Source organism: Coturnix japonica, chromosome 1 (genome assembly GCF_001577835.2).
Source record: "Coturnix japonica isolate 7356 chromosome 1, Coturnix japonica 2.1, whole genome shotgun sequence".
NCBI lineage: Eukaryota > Metazoa > Chordata > Aves > Galliformes > Phasianidae > Coturnix > Coturnix japonica.
In genome coordinates this window covers 34,495,079-34,515,073 of record NC_029516.1, presented here as the reverse complement: position 1 = coordinate 34,515,073, position 19,995 = coordinate 34,495,079, and the positions used below count along the sequence as shown (strand labels likewise).

At 43.7% G+C, this 19,995-nt stretch overlaps 2 protein-coding genes across 8 annotated transcripts in view; both read left to right on the top strand.

Annotated features, from left to right (window-relative positions):
• Nucleotides 1-13,806, top strand: part of OSBPL8 (oxysterol binding protein like 8) — a 74,025-nt gene extending 60,219 nt beyond the window's left edge. For all 7 annotated transcript variants that reach the window (XM_015856915.2, XM_015856903.2, XM_015856933.1 and 4 more), the window contains 14 exons: nt 552-786; nt 2,409-2,593; nt 3,172-3,253; nt 3,814-3,912; nt 4,372-4,468; nt 4,834-4,932; nt 5,737-5,834; nt 6,721-6,810; nt 7,342-7,478; nt 7,742-7,927; nt 9,002-9,089; nt 9,500-9,602; nt 10,134-10,239; nt 10,501-13,806. In XM_015856915.2, coding sequence (XP_015712401.1) covers nt 552-786; nt 2,409-2,593; nt 3,172-3,253; nt 3,814-3,912; nt 4,372-4,468; nt 4,834-4,932; nt 5,737-5,834; nt 6,721-6,810; nt 7,342-7,478; nt 7,742-7,927; nt 9,002-9,089; nt 9,500-9,602; nt 10,134-10,239; nt 10,501-10,636 — 1,741 coding nt within the window. In that variant the 3' untranslated portion in view covers nt 10,637-13,806. The remainder of the gene's footprint in view (nt 1-551; nt 787-2,408; nt 2,594-3,171; nt 3,254-3,813; nt 3,913-4,371; nt 4,469-4,833; nt 4,933-5,736; nt 5,835-6,720; nt 6,811-7,341; nt 7,479-7,741; nt 7,928-9,001; nt 9,090-9,499; nt 9,603-10,133; nt 10,240-10,500) is intronic.
• Nucleotides 13,807-13,915: 109 nt separating this feature from the next.
• On the top strand, nt 13,916-16,124 carry BBS10 (Bardet-Biedl syndrome 10). Its single transcript, XM_015856894.2, has 2 exons — nt 13,916-14,141; nt 14,216-16,124. The coding sequence occupies exons 1-2, from the start codon at nt 13,966-13,968 to the stop codon at nt 16,092-16,094; spliced, it is 2,055 nt and encodes a 684-aa protein (XP_015712380.1). The 5' UTR covers nt 13,916-13,965; the 3' UTR covers nt 16,095-16,124.
• The last annotated feature ends 3,871 nt before the right edge of the window (nt 16,125-19,995 follow it).

Genomic DNA, 19,995 nt, shown 5'->3' with positions numbered 1-19,995 from the left:
AGCGAGAAAACAAGAAAGCAGTTTTAACTGCAGCTGAGAACTGGCCTTGTACATTTCTCAATGGAATCACAGCAGAGGGTGCCTTGGTCCTTCTGGAAATGTGTACGACTGTGTAACCTGGAGAAGAAAGCATGTTGGGGAGTTAATAAGGAGTTTAAAATCAGTATTATTTACACTGTCTTGATGTGGGAGAGGAAGTAATGTTCTGTACCTACTAATTGTTACCTTGTGTGAGGTATCACTTCCATTATAGAATTCACTTTCTTTTTCTTCATCCTTGGTGTATGGTCCCTTCCTTACCTCATTAGCCTTGGTTAGAGAATATAGTAGTTAAATATAAATGCAAAGTAAATTTGGTACGCTTAACAGTTCAGTAACAACACCGCATCCTGTATATTTCCACTGAAGCAAGTTCGACTTTGCTGCCAGAGCAAGGTTCACACCAGCACTTAATTCTAAGGGTTATTGTGGGTTTTTTTGTGAGGATTTTGTGTGGAAACGTGAAATCGTAGTGTGAAGCTGAAGATTCATTTAGCTTTTATCTTTTGTAGGTTAAATGACAGTGAAATCGAAAGGCATCACTTTAAAGACCAAGATATGTACTCTGATAAATCTGATAAGGAAAATGATCATGAACATGATGAATCTGATAATGACGGATTGGGGAAAAGTGAAGAAAGTGATAGCGACACTTCAGAGCGACAAGATGACTCTTACATTGATCCAGAGCCAATTGATATCAAAGAAACAACTTACTTAGAACAAAGTCATGAAGAACTTGGAGAGGTAAAAGTACTTTTTATGTAGTGAGTGAGTCACTTGCTGAATGTAAAGGTGGTACTTCAGAGGATGTACTATGTTAGACAGCTGCCTTACAGGACTGACTTTCACATTATTAGTAATGTTGAGGGGGAAAAAAAATTGTCCATCCATGTTCTGCTCTGCTACACCACTTCTGTGCTTCTGAAAGATAAGTTCATAGGATCACAAGGTTGGAAAAGACCTACAAGATCATCTAGTCCAACCATCCTCCCATTATCATTGAATACTGCCGGGGACAGCAACTCCACCACCTCCCTGGGCAGCCATTCCAGTGCCTGACCACACTCTGAGAGAAAAAGTTTTTCCTTATGTCCAATCTGAGCCCCTCTGGTACAACTTGCAGCCATTTCCTTGGGCCCTTTTTGTTTCCTGGCAGAAGAGGCCAAACCTCCTCCTCATCACAGCCTCCCTTCAGGAAGTTGTAGTACACAATGAGGTCTCCCCTGAGCCTCCTCCAGTCTAAACAATCCCAGCTCCCCCAGCCGCTCCTCATAAGACTTGTGCTCCAGGCCCCTCACCAGTTTCATTGCCCTTCTCTGGACGTGTTCCAGGGCCTCAATGTCTTTCCTGTAATGAGGGTCCCAAAACTGAACACAATACTCGAGATATGGCCTCACCAGAGCTGAGTACAGGGGGATGATTACCTCCCTGCTCCTGCTGCCCACACTATTTCTAATACAGTCCAGGAAGCCATTGGCCTTCTTTGCCACCTGGGCACACTGTCGGCTCATGTTCAGCTGAACATCAGCCAATACCCCCATGTCCCTTTCCTCTTCACATTAATCCAGCCACTCCACCCCAAGCCTGTAGAGTTGCATGGGGTTCATGTGGTCAAAGTACTTGAGTACAAGCTCAGCACTTGGCCTTGTTGAACCTCATCCCATTAACCTCAGCCCAGCAATCCAGCTTAACTTGATCCATCTGAAGGGCCTCCCTACCCTCAGGCAGATCAACACCACCTCCTAACTTGGTGTCATCTGCAAAGAAGCTGATAAAGAGAATGATCACTTTGTTAAAGATTATTTGGGGTATTTCTCAGAGAGAAGGCACTTACTCTAAAAGGACCACCTGCAGCAGAAGTTGACCATGAATGCCTTTCTTCTTGTTACTAAATCTGTTTTTTTATTAAATTGTTCTGTTTTTGTTTTTTTTTTTTCTTCAAGTAAAAATTGTCAAGTTGAAGATTTTTGTTCAATCTGGCACCTCTTTTTCTACTGCAAGAGAGAAGTTAAGCAGTGCTGGGCTTTGCAGAATTCTGTGGAAGACTTGATATGTTTTCAGTGTTCAGATTGCATTTTATTATGATAAGGAAGAATCTCTCTGCTTTTCTTTGCCCAAAAGAAACACATTGAGGTGTTATTCTGTTTTAGGGTTGATAAAAAAAAAATTGCAGTTTTTAATGCTGAATAGTAGATATAGTATCATATATTAAATATATAATGTAAGTATATTAAAAGAAGTTTTATATCTCTTCCTCTGAGTGTTCCATTTTGTGCATACATTTTATGGCATCATCAGAATGTTTTGAAACAGTTCAAGGTTTATTTTCTTCCTCCTTTCTGTAAGCAGTTTGTTATTTATCTCAGGCAGGGGAGGCTGCTCAGACAGAAGTAGTGTCTGAAGAAAACAAAAGTTTGATCTGGACGCTTCTGAAGCAAGTCCGTCCAGGAATGGACTTATCCAAGGTTGTACTGCCTACATTTATCTTGGAGCCTCGTTCTTTCCTTGACAAGCTCTCTGATTACTACTACCATGCAGACTTCCTATCCGAGTGAGTCAATCCTATCGCTGGTTTTCTTTCCTTATATTTTTTAAGCTAAAATAAGTAAGATACTGAAGTCTTTGTTGTTTGGTCTGGTTCTCTTGAACAGCATAATAGAATGCATAGTCAGAATGCTTGTCTGACTGCGTATCAGTCATCAAATATTCTTACTTTCTGAAAATTATCAGCCTAAGAGTTCACTGGTATGTCTCAAAGTCTGTCCCCTCTTAATACTTTAATAGCAATTGTGTTGCAAACGTTTCTGTTGCAGCTTTTAGGAAATGGTTAAAAGGCTTCTCAAGATGTAAGAAAACTAGTTTGCTTTTACCTTTCTCTTCTTTTGGCTGCGTATTTATTATGGCAGAGGAGCAAGAGTTAGGCTTTTTTAAAAAATATTAAATACTGTTTTGGTTTAGAATGTATTTACCTGCTCAAAGAAAGTACACAAAGAAAGTTTTACAATACTGGGAATCACAAAACTTCTGTGTAAGTCAGCTCCTAGATATAAGATATATAACAACAATTGGCAGCGTCTTATAATCGAAACAGTGCTGACATTCAGTCTGTGCTTTCTGCTTGTTTCACAGAGCTGCTCTTGAAGAGAATGCTTACAACCGCATGAAAAAAGTAGTGAAGTGGTATTTGTCTGGATTCTACAAAAAGCCAAAGGTGTCTTTTTACTCATTATTTTGTCTTTGTTTTGGAAGTTGTGTCTAGTTTGGGGGCTTAGGAATGTGCTGGAGTTTTTGTTTCATTATGTTGTTACGCATTTTTTTTCTAAAGCAAGGTTAAGTTTTCATTAATTATATAAATCTATCGTAGATCTTTATGGTCCCTGGCCATGCTTAAAGTAGGCAGTGCACAACTGCTTTTTGCCCTTGAAGTAGAAATGTAACTAAACATTACACAAAGTTGGGCAATATCTTTGTTTACTGTTCTTCAGTGACACCTTAACCTATTTGGAGGAGTAAAATTTCCACTACTTCCATTAGCTTTAAACTCAATATTCTTTACAAGCAGTTCGATGGGAAAAAGTATTTCAAGATGATATTGCTTACTGCTTCTTGAGCATAATATTCAAGTGATGAAATTGAGGCAATGTGCTTTAGCATGTGCATTATGCTTGATTGCTTTTTTTCCCCTCCTCTGTCTTTCAGTGACAGACTGATAAAATATGCTGTGTCCTCTACATGCACCGTATGGTTACTTTCTGTTTTCTTTCTATTCAGGGACTAAAAAAGCCGTACAATCCTATACTTGGTGAGACTTTCCGCTGTATGTGGATTCATCCAAGGACAAACAGCAAGACTTTTTACATTGCAGAACAGGTACCTGCCATAACCAGCATGAGTGTTTTTAAGAATAATAAACGTGCTAGATAAACGATATGGCAGTGCTAGAAAATGTATTTGCATGTAGGTGTGGTATCCTGAGAATTCTCCTAAGAATAGTTCTTAGAAAGACAGAGGTGTCTCAGCATTTTTGTTCTGCCTTCCTCCAGTGAAAGTCAGATGCAAGTTTTCTTAACTGGTGTAATTCAGTGAAAATGTTTGTTTGATCTTTATCTCTGAGGATTAAAGTTGTGTTTGGACGGGGCTGTCAGATGTACAGTTTGAATTATGGGTGGATCTGTGTGGAGTCAGATCCCTGTGGGTTCCTTCTAACGTGGGATATCCTAAGATTCTGTGATCTCATGGATTAATTGTATTCTGTTCTGCGTAACGTGAATTTTGCATTCTGTCTTTATTAGAGCAAGGATTATTTCACATTGCTTGTTTTTTCAATAGGTATCCCATCATCCCCCAATATCTGCCTTCTACGTTAGCAACCGCAAGGACGGTTTTTGCCTTAGTGGTAGCATTCTGGCCAAATCCAAATTCTATGGTAAGTGACGTTTCGGGAGCTCAGAGGGCTGTATTTTTTGGCTGTGCTTTTATTGAGGAGTGTAAAATCAGTGCAAGTGGGCTGTGTTTTGAAAAAACACAACTATGGATCTACAAGGATCAGGGTTTGGATCATTGTATCACAGTTGTTTTATTAAGCTTTTACTTCTGGTCTTCAGATTTTAATGTCTCTTGTACAGTACACTTTAATTTTTGTTTGGAGATGCTGTGATTATAGTGGCTTTGTTAGGCAAAATAGATTTCAATGCTGGATGTGATAATCTTCATTCCATTTCTTGGTTATTAGGAGATGTCGACTGTTGTCTTGCAGGCTGTGAAATGTGTTTCTCTGTGTTTGAATTCCAGGGAATTCATTATCTGCCATACTGGATGGAGAAGGACGGCTGACATTCCTAAACAGAGGAGAAGATTATGTCATGACTATGCCATATGCTCATTGCAAAGGTAGAGTTAATTCTTCTGAATATACTGTTGTTGAATTTAAGCTTGATATCTGAGTATGTTTCTGAACAAAGCAGCATTGGTGGTTACTTTTTATGTGACTTTGGCGACAGAAATAAGGCTTAACAAGTAATTAAAGTACCTAGCATGTATACATACAAAACAAGCAGGAAGAAGAACTAGAATGACTGGTGATACTGATACAGAGAGAGAAAGAGGGAAGAATATGCATGGAAGGGAAAATGTACATGCTGGAAAACATATTTCCACAGGCATCCATTATATGTGAAATACACTCAGTGTCTCAAATGGTGGATTGCAGGGGAAAGACTGTGATTGTGGGAAATACATTACGAGTTATCAACCTTTTTGCTTCCAAAAGTCTTTAGAGAGGTGATCAGTGTTGTCATGTATTGGTTGTATGATTGTTTTCACTGTATCTTGTTGGAGTGAAGTTGTTTTCCTATTGATACTAGATTTCCTGCTTAGGTAATTCATTTGGATGTTCTTGTTTTGGTTTAGGTTACCTTATTGGGCAGAAAAATCGTGTTCATGGTTAGGAAAGGTCATCTAAAGAGATAATAAGCGGAGCTATTTCCTGCTCCTTCGCAAAAGATTTCTGGCCAGTGATCAATACAACCTTCAGACCTGTCCCATCGGTGTAAATGTTGAACACTTCACTCACTATTGCTTTCTTTTTGTTCTCCGGCACAGATGTGTTTACCCCAGGAACTGCGCCAAAAGAGTTTAGGTTTTCTTTTGTCTTGTCCAGTTATAAATTCTCATGTTGGCTGCTCTTTCTTGCAGGAATTCTTTATGGCACAATGACCTTGGAGCTTGGGGGAACGGTCAACATCACCTGTGAAAAAACTGGCTACAGTGCTACAATTGAATTCAAGCTAAAGGTCAGTCAGTGCTGTGAGCGGACCTGAGAATGAGCGCTCTGATATTAAAATGTGTATATTATCAGATCATACCATAGGTACAATCTAGTAATTGGTGATTAGAACAAAAAATAGGAACAGAGGACAGTATAATTCCTTTTTTATTTAATGTGATGTATTTAATGAACCTTTAAACAGAGGTAATAGAAGGGTTATAGCTAACATTCAGGTCGGTTTAATGTCCAGCATTGAAGAGCAGTTACGTGTACTATTTTTTGCAGGTGTCTGTGCTATAGAAGCACTCACCAGATGCAAAGGCTAAACAAAAGCTTTCTCAATTCTGTATAAATGGCTGAAAATGTCCCTGCTGTCTCTGAGACAAACTGATTTAAAGCTAAAGAGTCAGTAGGGAAAATTGTGCGTGTGGAGAGAAACTGTATTCAGCTAAGACTGTAGGGGAAAATTAAAAGTTAGGCTGTATCAACTGAAGTTTCACCTCTTCAGCACATGTGTAGACTATGGAAAAGGCTGAAGAAAAGTTCTTGTTGTTTTTTACAAGAGTTAATCTCTAGTAACAGAGGCCTTGGCCAAGTGGTGAGATTAGCATAGCAGAGGACAATTTCCTTCGAGATACCATCATATCACTCACATATCATCATGTTTTCTACATTATTTGCCCTTTTCAGATTCCTTAGCCAATCGTAATAATTTTGATCAGCAAAGCTCTTGAGAAAATACAGAGAACAATTTATTTGTGGCACTGTTAGGCAGAGGCTGTAATACCGAAAGCATTCAGGGCTGTTCACATCAGATTTCATAAATGCATTTTATTTCGTAACACTCAACATATGTGCAAATGTATTTTGTTATTAAAATAAACATGGAAGCTTTTCTTTTTATTTTGCAGCCATTTTTAGGTAACAACGACAGCGTTAATCAAATATCAGGGAAAATTAAGCTTGGCAAAGAAGTTCTGGCTATTCTGGAGGGCCACTGGGTGAGTAGTGAGTATTGAGTAAATTCTGAGTTAAAAGAGGTGAAAATAGCACCTAGTTACAAAAAAGGCTGTTAACAAACAGGAGTTGAGTAAATGCCATTTTCAGCGAGGTGTCTTTTTGTAGCTGAACAGTCCTCACGAATGACTATAGAGTCAACGTACTGTTGTTGTTATGTTCGGGTAGTTCCTGATGAGAATACTACTAGCTTTGTAAAATGTTCTAGTACATATGTTAATACTTTGAGGAATTGTTGTGGCTCCAGCACAAAACACTTAAATTGGTTGTAGTTCTGATGAGATGACACTGGCACCCTTGTTTGACAGCGATGGTCCCATTTCCTCCCTATAATGAGTTAGAACCAGCGTAGAATGCAGAAATTGAATCTTGGAATTAGCATGTGTAGTTATTCTTGACTGTGAATCTGAAATATTTTTATTATTATTTTTTACAAAAGTAGTTGTTATTCATTCCGTTTGCATTATTGTTTGCGCCACATTATGGTTAGGATCACTAGATTATGTGTGTTACAGGACAGTGAAGTTACTATTAGGGACAAGAAGACTGATGTTTCAGAGACGTTCTGGAACCCAACGTCTGATATCAAGCAGCGTAGATTGCCGAGATACACTGTGAAGTTTGAAGAGCAAGATGACTTTGAGTCAGAGAAGTAAGTGCCCATTAGAAGCACACATGATTATTCTGATAAAATAGAACTCATTATCTTCTCCAAATTATGACATTGGCCAGTAGCTGATGGCTTTGTTACCTCCTGTGTTTGCTGATATTGACCTGTATGGCAAGAAAGTGGTACTGTTAAATACAGGCTCACCACTTAGAGGCCTTATGACCTTTACTAAGCCTATAATTAGAGAAATGTGTTCAATCATTTTTGTAACCAGATTGCTACTCTTGATATTGCTTGTTTGTCAGGCTTTGGCAACAAGTGACTAAAGCAATAAATAATAAAGACCAAACAGAAGCTACTCAAGAGAAATACGTTTTGGAGGAAGCTCAGAGGAAGAGTGCCAAAGAGAGGAAACTTAAGGGTGAAGAGTGGACGTGCAAGCTGTTCGATCAGGATTCAGTCACGGGAGAATGGCACTACAGATACGCCGAGTGAGTGCTAGAATGCTTATAACAAAACTGCTAGTTGAATTACTAAAGCAGGAAACTATGTTTCAAGCACTTATTCCAATGGACTTCTCCTGTGTTTTGGTTTGTTTGGTTGTTTTTTTTTTCCCTATTTGTGGTTATGTGTGTCTGCAGATTTGTACTTTATTCCAGAGCTTTCTCAGACATGGCACTTTGGGATGCAGTGTGTGTATTTTCTGTGTCCTTGAAGTTTTACCATTCAAGTTTGTGCCACAGAAGTGTTACTGTGTGTTAGAAAGCAGTCTGTGTTGTTAGTCATTGGAAGGACTTTCTGATTCCTTTTATGAATGTGAGGCCAGCTCACCACCTGGTCTGCATGAAGAGCAGAGGATTTTATACTTACTGTGAAAAATGTGCTTGGTGAACCACAGCATATGTTAAGGTATCTGAATTAGATACCTGGATTGTGATTTTGCGAGACCTTTGGGAGAGGAGTGCCTTGTTCTTATCCAGTTACCCTAGACAGCATTTAACTCAAGCCACATTAAGCTGTGAATGCAGGTGTACGTTCACAACATCCAAGACAGCCACGGATGTTCTAAGAAAAGACATGCCAGAAGAAATGAAAGAAAATCCATGCTTAATCTGCACTCATTAAAGATGTGCATAATAATGATCTTCATGCTGCTGACTTGTGCTTTCTGTCTTGGCAAGGCTGTGCTTAGTGGGAATGTCTGTTTTTACCTTTGGCAACTTGTCATTCTCTAATGAGAGATGTCCTTTGCTTGGTATTTTTCATTTCAGATCAACTTGCATTTGGAAAAGCACTGTTAAAAATCTGAAGGAGCGAACTGTACGTTGCTCATTACTGCCTCTTGAAACCATTGCAGGTTACCATTAGCCACTTTGGAATGAAAGTAGTTTTGAGGCTCCTGGATCTCACAGCTTTTCAGGCTATACGTAGACATTTGGATCGCTTTTTCAGTGTCTGATTTCTATACAGGGAGAAAGATTGTTAGCCTGTCCATGCGGAATAGTTTCTGAGCAATAAAATACTTCAACTCAGTGATACTAATAATCGGTGTTCATTTTGTCTAGTACCAGGCCGTGGGACCCTTTGAATGATATGATTCAGTTTGAAAAAGATGGCACAATCCAAACTAAAGTTCGTCATCGCACACCAATGGTATGTTCTGGTTTTGTTAGTAGGTGCGACAAGCTCCGGGGACTTGGGTTTATTGTGCTGTATGTATGAAAGTCCTCTAAGCATGGGGAGGGTTAACGAATACCGTTGGTACCCTGCGAAAATGTAGATTGCCCAGTCCATAGTCCTTCACTTCTGTGATGCAACCCGATGGTGGAGTTCACTTAATTGACTAAGAACGTAAAATAACACAAAGTTGAATTCAACAGTTGTACACAGTTTTCCCTTAAATGGGAAGATGTGCAAACTTTGGGTTGTTTTTGTGCAAAAACAATAAAAATCTTTATTTGGAATTTAGTGAGGTACCGTGCTGTTAGCTGTTACTGACAGGACACGCTGCTTTGCTGCAGGTCTGCTTCTGCGGCAGTAATCCATGTGGTTTTCAATTGCAGGTTAGTGTTCCAAAAATCAAACGAAAACCAACCAGCCAGAAGAAAGGGGAGTGTGGTTTCTCATCCCCCGAGCCTGATAATCAGGATTCCTCTGGGAGTGAAGGTAGGAGAAGATACGCTAACATTCAAACATAATTGTGTGCCTCCGGTGGCGCAAGTGGTAGAAGTGCTGCTTTGCTACCAGGAGGCTCGAATCCCGGGGGTTGGACTCGATGATCTCTAAGGTCCCTTCCAACCTGCACGAGACTGTGATACTGTGACTCTATGTGATATAAGAAATTTACTTAAGTTATTTGGTCACACATATTATTATTTCCAGGTGTTTGCGTTACAAAGACACATTTTAGATAGTGCTTCAGTATGGAGCATGTTCTCTATGAAGTGTGTAGAGGCAGATTTTAGTTGTTTGAGACCGTCTGCAAGAATTAAATACCTTGAGAGTTTTAAGGTATTCCTAAAGCTTAACTTGCTTTCCTTCTGTGCTCCAGTAACTTTGTAATAAAACTTTAGTTTTCAATAGAAACTCACCTAGAAGACTCCCACCTTGTTTTTGCAAGTTTGTCGTTACTACTGTGTTCATTTTGGATTGAGGACTTCCTTCAGTGAATTACACACATCTTTTCTATTTTTCTAGCGCAACTTATGAAGCACAATACAAGAATAAGGAAAAAGGGAGCAGACCTTGGTGAACTGCAGAGTGCCATTGAATCTATAAAGGAAACACAAGAAGACATTAAGAGGTAGTACTAAATACAAGATGGTTTAAAGTGATTAAGAGAATACTGGTTGCCCAGCTGCTTTGGGGGCTGATGCGTATCTTCCTCCTTTTCATGCCATGTTGTCTTTGAAAACCAGGTCAGCTCTCCTCCTTCTAAATGTTAATTACTTATCAGTATTACATAATTTTCCTCAAAGTTTGTGCTCTGTGGGGAGCCCCAGCAAACTGGAAATGTCAGATTGTGTGGATGGTGATTTACACGATGTTATTCTGTGTCTTACAGGGACATAATGGCTCTGAGAAATCGAGTCACTTCTAATTCCCCACCTGCGGACAACCAGTTTTTGCAGCTGAAGCACTATATCTTCATTGTAATCCTGGTTCTGCTACAGCTTATCATCAATTTCTTATTCAAATAGGAAGCATGAACAAGGGCCTTTCTGAACTGGAATGATCAGACTCTTACTGGGGACCATATTTTAAGTTGGACTTTAAATGATGCAATATTATCTAAAAGAGCCTTGTAGCAACAACTTGCAGAACTTTTTGCCTCAGAGTCCATGGTTCAGAATCATCCTCCCGTCTACCCAGTTGAAGTAAGAATCGTGTAAGTGCCAGTACACTCTTGCTCCTGGTGTGTGCCTCTGTCTCAGACATACAGCATCAGCCTTGTGTTTTGTATTACCATGCTGTTCTGATGAATCTTCACCACAGAATAGATACATTCACAGTTCAGAGGTCAGGCGCTGTAGGTTGGACCTGATTCCCGTTTTGGTAATGTAATAAACAAGCAGACTTTGTTACGTTTAAACTTACCATTTTTGTAACAAAGTAACTTTTAAAGTAGCCAGGCTCACCGACATTGTTTTGTAAATGGAGTTGGGTGTTTGGATGTGAGCTTTTATTTAAGGTCAAATGAAAACACTGTTATACAAAGGTCAGGGCTGGTAGGAACTGGCGAGTACAAAGCTGAAGTCTCTGGGAATTCTGCAGTTTTCTGTCCTTGGTTTGTTTTGGCAGCATGACAGTTAATGTCCTGAATTACCACAGTGGCTTATGAGCCAGTTTTATTTTATTGTATAGTTTAAAACTTCAGGTTCTTCACAGAAACATTCCTGCATCTGCTGTACAGAGCATGTTTTTAATAGCGCGGCACGTGGGAAGGTGTTGTCTTTGTACACTCGCACTCATGAACTGCAAATACTGAGGATTTAGGGTTTGTTTTTTTAAGTCTTGATAAATCTGACGGTCCTGAGTTTATACTGGGGTCCGGCTGCGTCTCAGTACGAAGGCAGCTACCAATGCCAGGGATCTTTCTTACTTCAGGAACAAAATATGAAGGTGGAAAGTTGGGCTTAGTGTATAGCATGAGCTGAGCTTCCCATAGGAGAGACCATGTGGGACAGAATTTGGCCACTGTCAGCAGGTCACCTGCAAATGAAAATGTGTGTTTACAAGGGAAATGGCTTCAGAAATGGTGGGATGGCTAACGAAACAAAAATAAGAACAAATGATCATGAAGTAGTTTGTTACATTCACAGTATATAGATGCTACCTGAGTAATCAGAGCAACTATTCATTATCTGCAGCCACACCAAGTCATGTGAAGTTGAAATCTGGAGTTAAAACCAGGGCTTGTGATGTTTTGTTGGAAGAACAACGTGCTTGTACAGAACTCACAGAATTTCAGCTAGGAAAGTGGTAGCGGTGTTGATCTGATGAAGTCCTCCCGGCAGTCAAGCCTTTCCATGTATATGTCAAGCCAAAAAGTAGCCGTAGTATTTATTGTAAAGCTACTTTCAGCAACCCAGATAGGACAGCAGGAAGATGGGAGATGCAACACTAAACTATAGCCAAGTTTGTTTTCGCTGGATCCTCTCTGAAATCAAATGGAAAGTTTGGAGCTGCCATGGCCTTGGGCAGCCTCAGTAACTGTGCAGGTGATCTCACCTTCTGTTCTGCATCAGTCTTGTCCAGCATTTGGTGAACATTCTATTTACTTAAAGGTAGTCAGGCTCGTTTGTTCCCATGGCTGACATCTTCACAGCGCTCTGTTTCATCTTGCCCCTTTGGACCTCAGCTATATGGAAGTTCACTGCTTTAAGCAGTCACTTCAGCTTGTTCCTTACAGCTTTGTATTAGCATAGGTTGTTCTGGAATCAGTTTTTGCAATGTGGACTCTATCATGAGATATATGATGAGGTGGAAAGTTCCTTACTGTTAAGTTTTGTGTCCCTGAGTTAAGTCTCCAACAGAAGCTGTTTGCCATATATAAAATGGCATGAGAAAAGCAGAATACTATAGTATTAATTTAATCCACTCGGCATGGAATTGGGCCATTCGTTACAGTGTTCAAATGTCAAAGCTTCATCTGTCTTAATGATCCATTACAGGTTCCTAAGCATACGCAGTGTGTGGGAGTAATATGAAAGGAAACGAGTGAGGTAAAAATAAAATCACAATTTGAGCAATAACTTTAATCCCCTAAAATAGCTCTGCTAAATTCGTGGTGCTGAAACTCTTGACTGACAGCGACAAGCTTTTTATCTGCCTTGTAAATGGAAATGTCCTTCTGCTCTTTTGTTTTGACTTTAATCCTTCTGTTTAAGATCAGTCTCTAACACAGACTGCATGTATTTTTACATGCACTGTTCATGGGTTTGACCCGGCCGGTGTCGGGCAACATCAGACTAAACCAGTGTTCGATATCTGCAATCAGCGTGTGGCTGATGTTGAATGTGGAATACCTAATGCTGAGCCCTGTGTGAGTTGTAGAACACACTGTACAGCTTGCAGATGTGTGAGGGCTGTAGCTTCCCAGTTTTTATGATTAAACAGCACTTGTTTTCACATTTGATTTAGAGATCTGGAGGGGGTGGTTGTTTTTTCTTGTACGGGAGACACGGTCAGAAATTGTTGCCATGTGGTTTTATTGTGTTGTTTTCAGATACACTCTAAGCCTTTAATTTGCCATTAGGTACCGATAGCCCTAGCTAGGTGCACATGGCCTGGGTTAACAGAGCAAATGTGAGGTGCCATAGGGCACTGTTTCAACAGCAGATGATGTGCATTTCACAGCTGGGTGTCTTTTAAAGACGAGGCGTTGCTGAGGGCAAAGCCTGCTTTCCCCTCCAGTTTAACCTGGTCAAGAAATGATCTCATAGGTCTTCCTTCCAAATGTGATAATGGTGGTTCCTCTTGCTCTCCTCTTTGTTTGCTGCCCTCCTGTGCCTTTGGGATTTCCTTTACTTCTTATTTTCCCAGCCTGGTGTTTATGGAGCGGACTCTTGGTTCCATGTGTAGAGTGTTTTCTTAAGAAGCTGTTACTTCACCTGTGTATGTAAATAACGGATAACAGGGGTTCTGTACATCTGGACGTTTTATCGGGTTTTAAGGGTACCCTCCGAGCGGGTTGAAGCTTTGTAAAAACAGTGCCTTCCCGAGGGGTTTCGTGCAACACGTTCCCGGACACGGTTTGTCAAGTTTTGTGCCATATGTAACACCCGACCTTTCGTCAAGGCTTGCGTGTTTGAAACTAGCTCCCCTGCTGCGCCCGACCCTCCGGTTACAAATAAAGACCTAAAACACACTTGGGACAGCGTTTCTTGGGGCCGGGGCCGTGATGGGCGGGCACTGAGGCGGGCACTGAGGGGCGGGCTGTGAGGCGGGCATTGAGGCGGGCTATGAGGGGCGGGCATTGAGGCGGGCTCTCACAGCGCGGCCTCGCCCCGCTCCTCGTTCTGTTTCCATGGCGGCGCTGCCCCGGCTGTATGAGGAGGCTGCAGCGCTGTCGGGCGCGGTTCGCGGCGCGCTGGGGCCGCGGGGCGGGCGGGCAATGGTGGTGCGAGCGGACGGGCGGGCGGTGCTGAGCCGGGACGGGCGGCTCCTGCTGGAGGCGCTGAGCCTGCAGCCGCACACGGCCAGGTACGGCGGGCGGGGCCGGGGCGGAGGGCGGGCGGGGCGGGGGCAGCGCCTGATAACGGCCCGTGTGCCCGCAGGGTGATGGCGGCCTGCGCCTGCCGCCACCAGAGCGCGACGGGGGACGGCGCCAAGACGTTCGTGCTGCTGCTGGCCGCCGTGCTGGGCGCCATACGGGACGGCTCCCCGCGGCGGGCGGTGCGGGCGCTGCCGTCCTTCGAGCGGCGGGTGCTGGATCGAGCCGTGGCGCGGGGCCTGAGGCCGCACCTCCGCAGCGCGTTCCCCGCGGGCGGCCCGGGGGCGGAGCTGGAGCCGGCGTCGCTTTGTGCGCTGCTGGCGGCCCATCTGCGGGGCCGGCTGGGGCCTGCGGAGCGCCGAGCCGTGGCGCTGCTGGGCTGCGAGCTGTGTGCGCGATGCGGGGCACGACGCCACACCGAGCTGCGCGTCCTCTGCGGCCGCTTCGCGCAGCTGCACGCCGCCGTGTCCGGGCTGCCCCTCGGCCGCTCCATGGTGCTGCCCGGCGTCCTGCTCCGCAGGGACTTCGCCGCCTACTGCCCTGCCGGCGGACAACTGCTCGCAGTGCTGGTGACGCGCTGCCTGCGGGCCGCGCTAACAGCCCCAGGTGTGGAGTGCGCCCTGAGCTCCGAGCGGCAGCACCGGGCTGCGCTGCGCTGGTGCAGCGGGAGAACGGAGGCTGTGATGGAACATCTGCGGAACAACGGAGTGAGGCTGCTGCTGTCCGGAGTGAAGCAGCACGAGGAGGTTATCTACTATGCAAAGTTACACGGGGTGTCTGTGGTGGAGTGTCTGTCAGAGGAAGACGTGTCCCTTATCTCTGAGATCACGGGAATGTCGCCCTATGACCCTGCTGGTGACAGCCTACAGAAGGAGATCACGGAGGCTGCGGTGGTAACCTTCTGCCAGCCCTTGCTGCTGGGCTCCCAGCGGTACGTGCACATCGGCTTCAGCAGCACGGGCGCCTTCCAGCCCCACTGCCTGGTTCTGTGCGCTCCAGTCGATGCCGTTAACGAGCAGCACGCTGCCGCTCTGCACGGGGCCTTCACCATGCTGCTGCAGCTCTTCAGAGCGGTGGATCAGCAGTGTGGAGCTGAGGGTGAGAGCCACAATGGTGCCTCCGGTGTTGGGAGCGGGTATTCCCCAGCTACTGAGACGCAGGTTGTGACAGGACATATTGCTCCTGGCAGCAGTCAGGTTTCTGAGCATCAGCTGGGAGCCTGCAGGGGTGAAACAGCAGCACAAAGTTCAGATCTTGCTTTGCAGGGAAGCAGATATCCAGATCATGCACCACCAGCCTCAGCCCCTGGCCCACACAGCAAGGAGCCGAATGCCTGCAGCGATGGGGCTGGCTCAGCAGGGACACACAAACCACAAACACAGTGTGAGTGTGCAGATGGGATGGATGAGAGCCACCAAAGGCACCCAGCAGTGTGCAGCCACAGGAATGACAGCACTGCTGTAGCCGGCGCTGCTACCCTGTGTGAGCACATAAGTGTCGGTAAAGGCCCAGAGGAGGCTGGCTGTGGTGCTGCACAGAGTTATCCCTGCTCCATCATTGAAGCAGGATCAGTTCTGCCAGTAGGAGGTTACTTTGAAATCCTGTTACATTATTATATTCAGCATTATGCAAAGCAGGTTCAGCAGTCAGCGGTTACTGTCATATCTAATGTAGTCGCTGATGCTTTGTTAAGTATTCCAAAGGCCTTGTATGGAACAGAACGGAACGGCTTTACCAAGTTTTATCTCAGAACCACAGAAGCACTCAGGAGGAATGAGCCCCTGTCTGTGAGTGAGGAAGGCTTGGAGTCGGTTTATTGCAAATACCAGCTGGTAACGTCAGTTCTTCATTGTGTTACAGAGCTTCTCAATATTGATTTAATCATTGGCGTTAAGCGGCCACTGCAGAAAATTGAGGATAACGATTCAGATGATGATTTCTGAAATTGTAAATAAAAACGTTTTTGATAATGCGTTTCCCTGCGTCTTCTTTTCAAATGGTTTTAAATGTCAGTGCCGGAGGCTGAAAGATCTCTTCATAGGTTGTTATGGGGCAGAGCTTGGAGAGCTGTGGCCTATGGGAGGCCGTATGGAGCCACACCTGACTGCACTGACTGCAGCCCTGATCCCCTGCACTGCTCACAGAGGGAAACAGAGCTGAGGCTGAAGCTGATCATCCTCAGACCAAGTCTATTTTGTATGTGACAGTAACTACTGAGCAGGCTCCCTCCCTGTCACCCCATGGTGCTGTTCTCATTTTCTACCCCATCCTGCATGAGGGAGCACCTCCATGTTCACTAACGAGCTTTTATTTAAGGAAGAGACAAGAGACAGTATTTTTTTCTTCTAGTAGAATCATTCCTGATATGCGCAGAAGAGTGGGTGGACTAAACACAAAGGAGAGGGGAGAAAATCACACTCCTGACAGCTCAGTAACGCAACAGCCGACCCAAGGTGAGCCCACAGAGCTCCCTGCTCAGACAGGCCCGGTGCTGGGGAGCTGCGTTTACAGGTAAAAATGAGGTGAAGGCTCTCAAATCTGAAGGCTCTTTGATTTGGGTGCTGTATTCCATTGACTTCCTGCTGTTTTCTGTTTTGGGAATGATCCATTTTCACTTCTGAATCACAGTTTCCTCAGTTTTTCTAGAGAGTTCCCCAAATGGCGCTCCTTTTCCTCAGAGGATGTCAGGAGTTCTGCCTTTGCTCTGCATTGCTGTGATGGGTACGTGCTCAGCACGGGGCTGTTTCATTCCCAGCCCTGGGCTCTGAGCCCAGTGTGAGATGCTGCTTTAAGCCAAAAGCTCTGAGGTTAACTTAAACAGTACCAAATGTCAAGGCGGTATTTGTTGTACTGTGGTAACTTGCTATTGTTTCAGTTGTTATCTTTGTAACAGTCTTCCAGAGCACACAGGTGGGTGATTAATGGTACCACATGAGGAGATTAAGGAAGATTATATTCTTCACACGCACACATCTCGGTGACTGTGCTAGAACTGGATTCACTTCATCCTGTACTAGATTTGCTTTTTGCCATGTAGCAGATCTGCTATTAGCCATAGAAATTTCCTATTTATTGATTGCTAAATTAGTTTCTGTCAGTGCTTAGGTTAATGTGTCTCCTTGTGGCTCTTTTTTCTTCAGAGTTCTTTTACATCTCAAGCAAGGAACTACTTCAGTATGAAAGCAAAGAGATGTTTGCAATTGAATTTCTTTACATCTAAAGAACGGGTAAATATTTCAATCACCATTAAGAACAGGTATCAAGCACGAGCTTTGTTTACTATGTCATTTATCTCACTATTAAGACTGAACAAATCAAGCACTGGTGTCAGAATTCACAAACAGCAGCTTTGGAAACGTGTTGGCTGCAATTAATACAATTAAATCTTTGCAGCAGCATTTTGTGAGGCAGCATTTGTATCCTGTGAGTGAAGCTAGAAACAGCCGCTTGGGTCTGAGATGGTACAGATTGCTTCCCTGTGGGAGCGTCAAACCAATAACTGCTTTCAGGAGTAAGAACTGTAATATTAGCATTCCAAAACCAAACATGATTAAAGTGAATATGTAATACAGTTAATAGCTTCTTTATGACGTGATGCAGTGGAGGACGAGACTTCGGAAGCAGTGCTTATGCCTGCAATAGATATGAAGGCGGGAGGTAAAGCTCTGCCCTCTGTTTAAAAACACTTCTGGCAAAAAGAGCAGCAAGTGCTGGTTCAGCAGTCAGTTTATTTATCATGAACACATAAAAGCACCGTTATGCTGAAGCTTTGATTCAGTGCAGGATTAAGGGACATCAGAAATACTGCTTCCTGTGCGGCTGTGTCGTAAGCCACCGCCAGCAGAACTCACCGTAAGGGGTAATATTTCCACTTAACGTATTTGCAGGTTGTGTTGTTGAACAGAACAGAGTTTCTAACCTGGTCGTGTTTTGGATTTGCAGTAAAACAATTCAGCGCGGTGATGTTGCTTTTTGGAACTATCATGACCTACTTTCAGTGGGTGTCTCCATTTTCCAGACTGAGCATCTGATCAAATCCTACCCTGAAATGTAAATGCAGAGCGAACACATGGCAGGGATTTCTCTGGGCACTCAGGAAAAGGCAGCTCCAAATGAGAGTTTGTCTGCTGAGATTTTGCCATGCCTGGCAGCATGTGTGAGGATTATATGTAGACTTTTGAAGCAATGAAAGCCATTGGAGAAACCGCTGGATTGTATTTATGAGGCAAATAAGCCATTCAAAGCCATCTCCTAAAACTAGGAATACTCTGAGACTCTTATTAGTGATGTAAAACAGGAAAAAAGTACAGTGTTATGACGTAGTGCTGCAGAAAATACAGTCTGTTATCAGTGCTGACCCTTGTTGCCAAATATAATTAGTTTTCAATTTGCGGGGCAGCTGTGGGCCCCTGCTGCAGGACGCCTCTGCCCTCCCTGGCGTGCTGAAGGCAGCTCTGCATGGCTGCGGCCTGGATGATGTGCTTTCCTGGTGCAGCTGGCTGCACACAGCCTGTAGCTGCCCTGTGAGCAGTGCATTTATAGCTGCCAGAACACAGCGGAGGGCAGCCTATTCAGCTTCCTGATTGATGACTTTGTACGCGTGAAACCTTTCTTCATAACTTACACATCTGAAAAGAACGGTTTAGAGCTGTGATACTTTAAGGTCAGTTCTTGGTAAGAAGTACCGGTACTTCCCATAATGAAAGTCGATTTTCAGCATTAGTAATTCAGCCCGAATAACCTTTTTTGGCTGAAGTTTCCCCACACTGCACAAGCAGTGACTGCTTCCTGCTGACACGTGGAGAATTTTGGCCGAGCACTTCAGTTCTTTTGGAAAAGGAGTTAGAAAAGTACTTTGCTTTGCCTTCATTTTGTCTGGTCCTTTATTTGAGCTTCTCTTCAGTCCCCTTGCTGGGAAGACAGTTCTCCTGTTTCTTCTCTGCTGGGGGAGCTGGAAAGAGATGTGAGCCGAGCAGCAAAAACATTGTGAACCAAGATCTTTCTGTCCTGGGTCTGATATCAGGTGTTGCTGAGCTGTTTCCTCTCCTGTTTCATTTGGGGCTGAAAAACACAAAAGCTGCTCAGTCGTATTCAGGAAGGGTCCTACTGTGCCAAAGTCACATGCAGTATCATCCAACTTGCTGTAGCCTTTATCCCTATGGGTGAGTTTGGCCATCTCACATGCTGCCGTGTGGGTAAGTGGGGAGGTTTGGAAATGACCAGTGCTTGTAATAATACAGCAAATGTTGGCAATCAGAATTTGCGGTGCATTCCCTGTTATCTGAGGTATTTTTATCACCCTGTAAAATTAGAGGCGCTTTCTAAGCCTTGATGGTTAATAGGAAGTGCTGTCAGCATCACTATATCTTAGGACTCTATTTCAGATGTTTGCCACCTTGGCTGCAGTCCTAAGTGCTGCAGAAGATATCTGGCTTGGATCTGTGAAAAGGAGCCAGTCAGTAAACAAGCAGGAAGGGGGAACTTTTCTCCTCCTTTATGGCTGGGTCATTGCTTCTACTCTCTGGTTGACTATAGAGGTGATGAGACATTGTAATCCAGCGGTAATTGCATGGATGTGTGGGTGGGGAGAGGGAGGAACCGGAATGAGAGAAGGCAGGAGATAGTAACACCCAGTTCAAAGGGAAGAGAGAGGTAAAGATGAAAAGTGAGTGATGAATGAACTGCCCTTTGGGAGCAAGAATATAGAGTCTGGTGTATATAAACAGGAGAAAGCAGCCACAGCTTCCATAGAGCCTTCCCCGGGTATGCGGTAGGAAGGGGGAAGACACTGTGTTCTTGGAAGAGTGGCACATAGAAAAAAAATCCCCCAAATACATTTTCTCC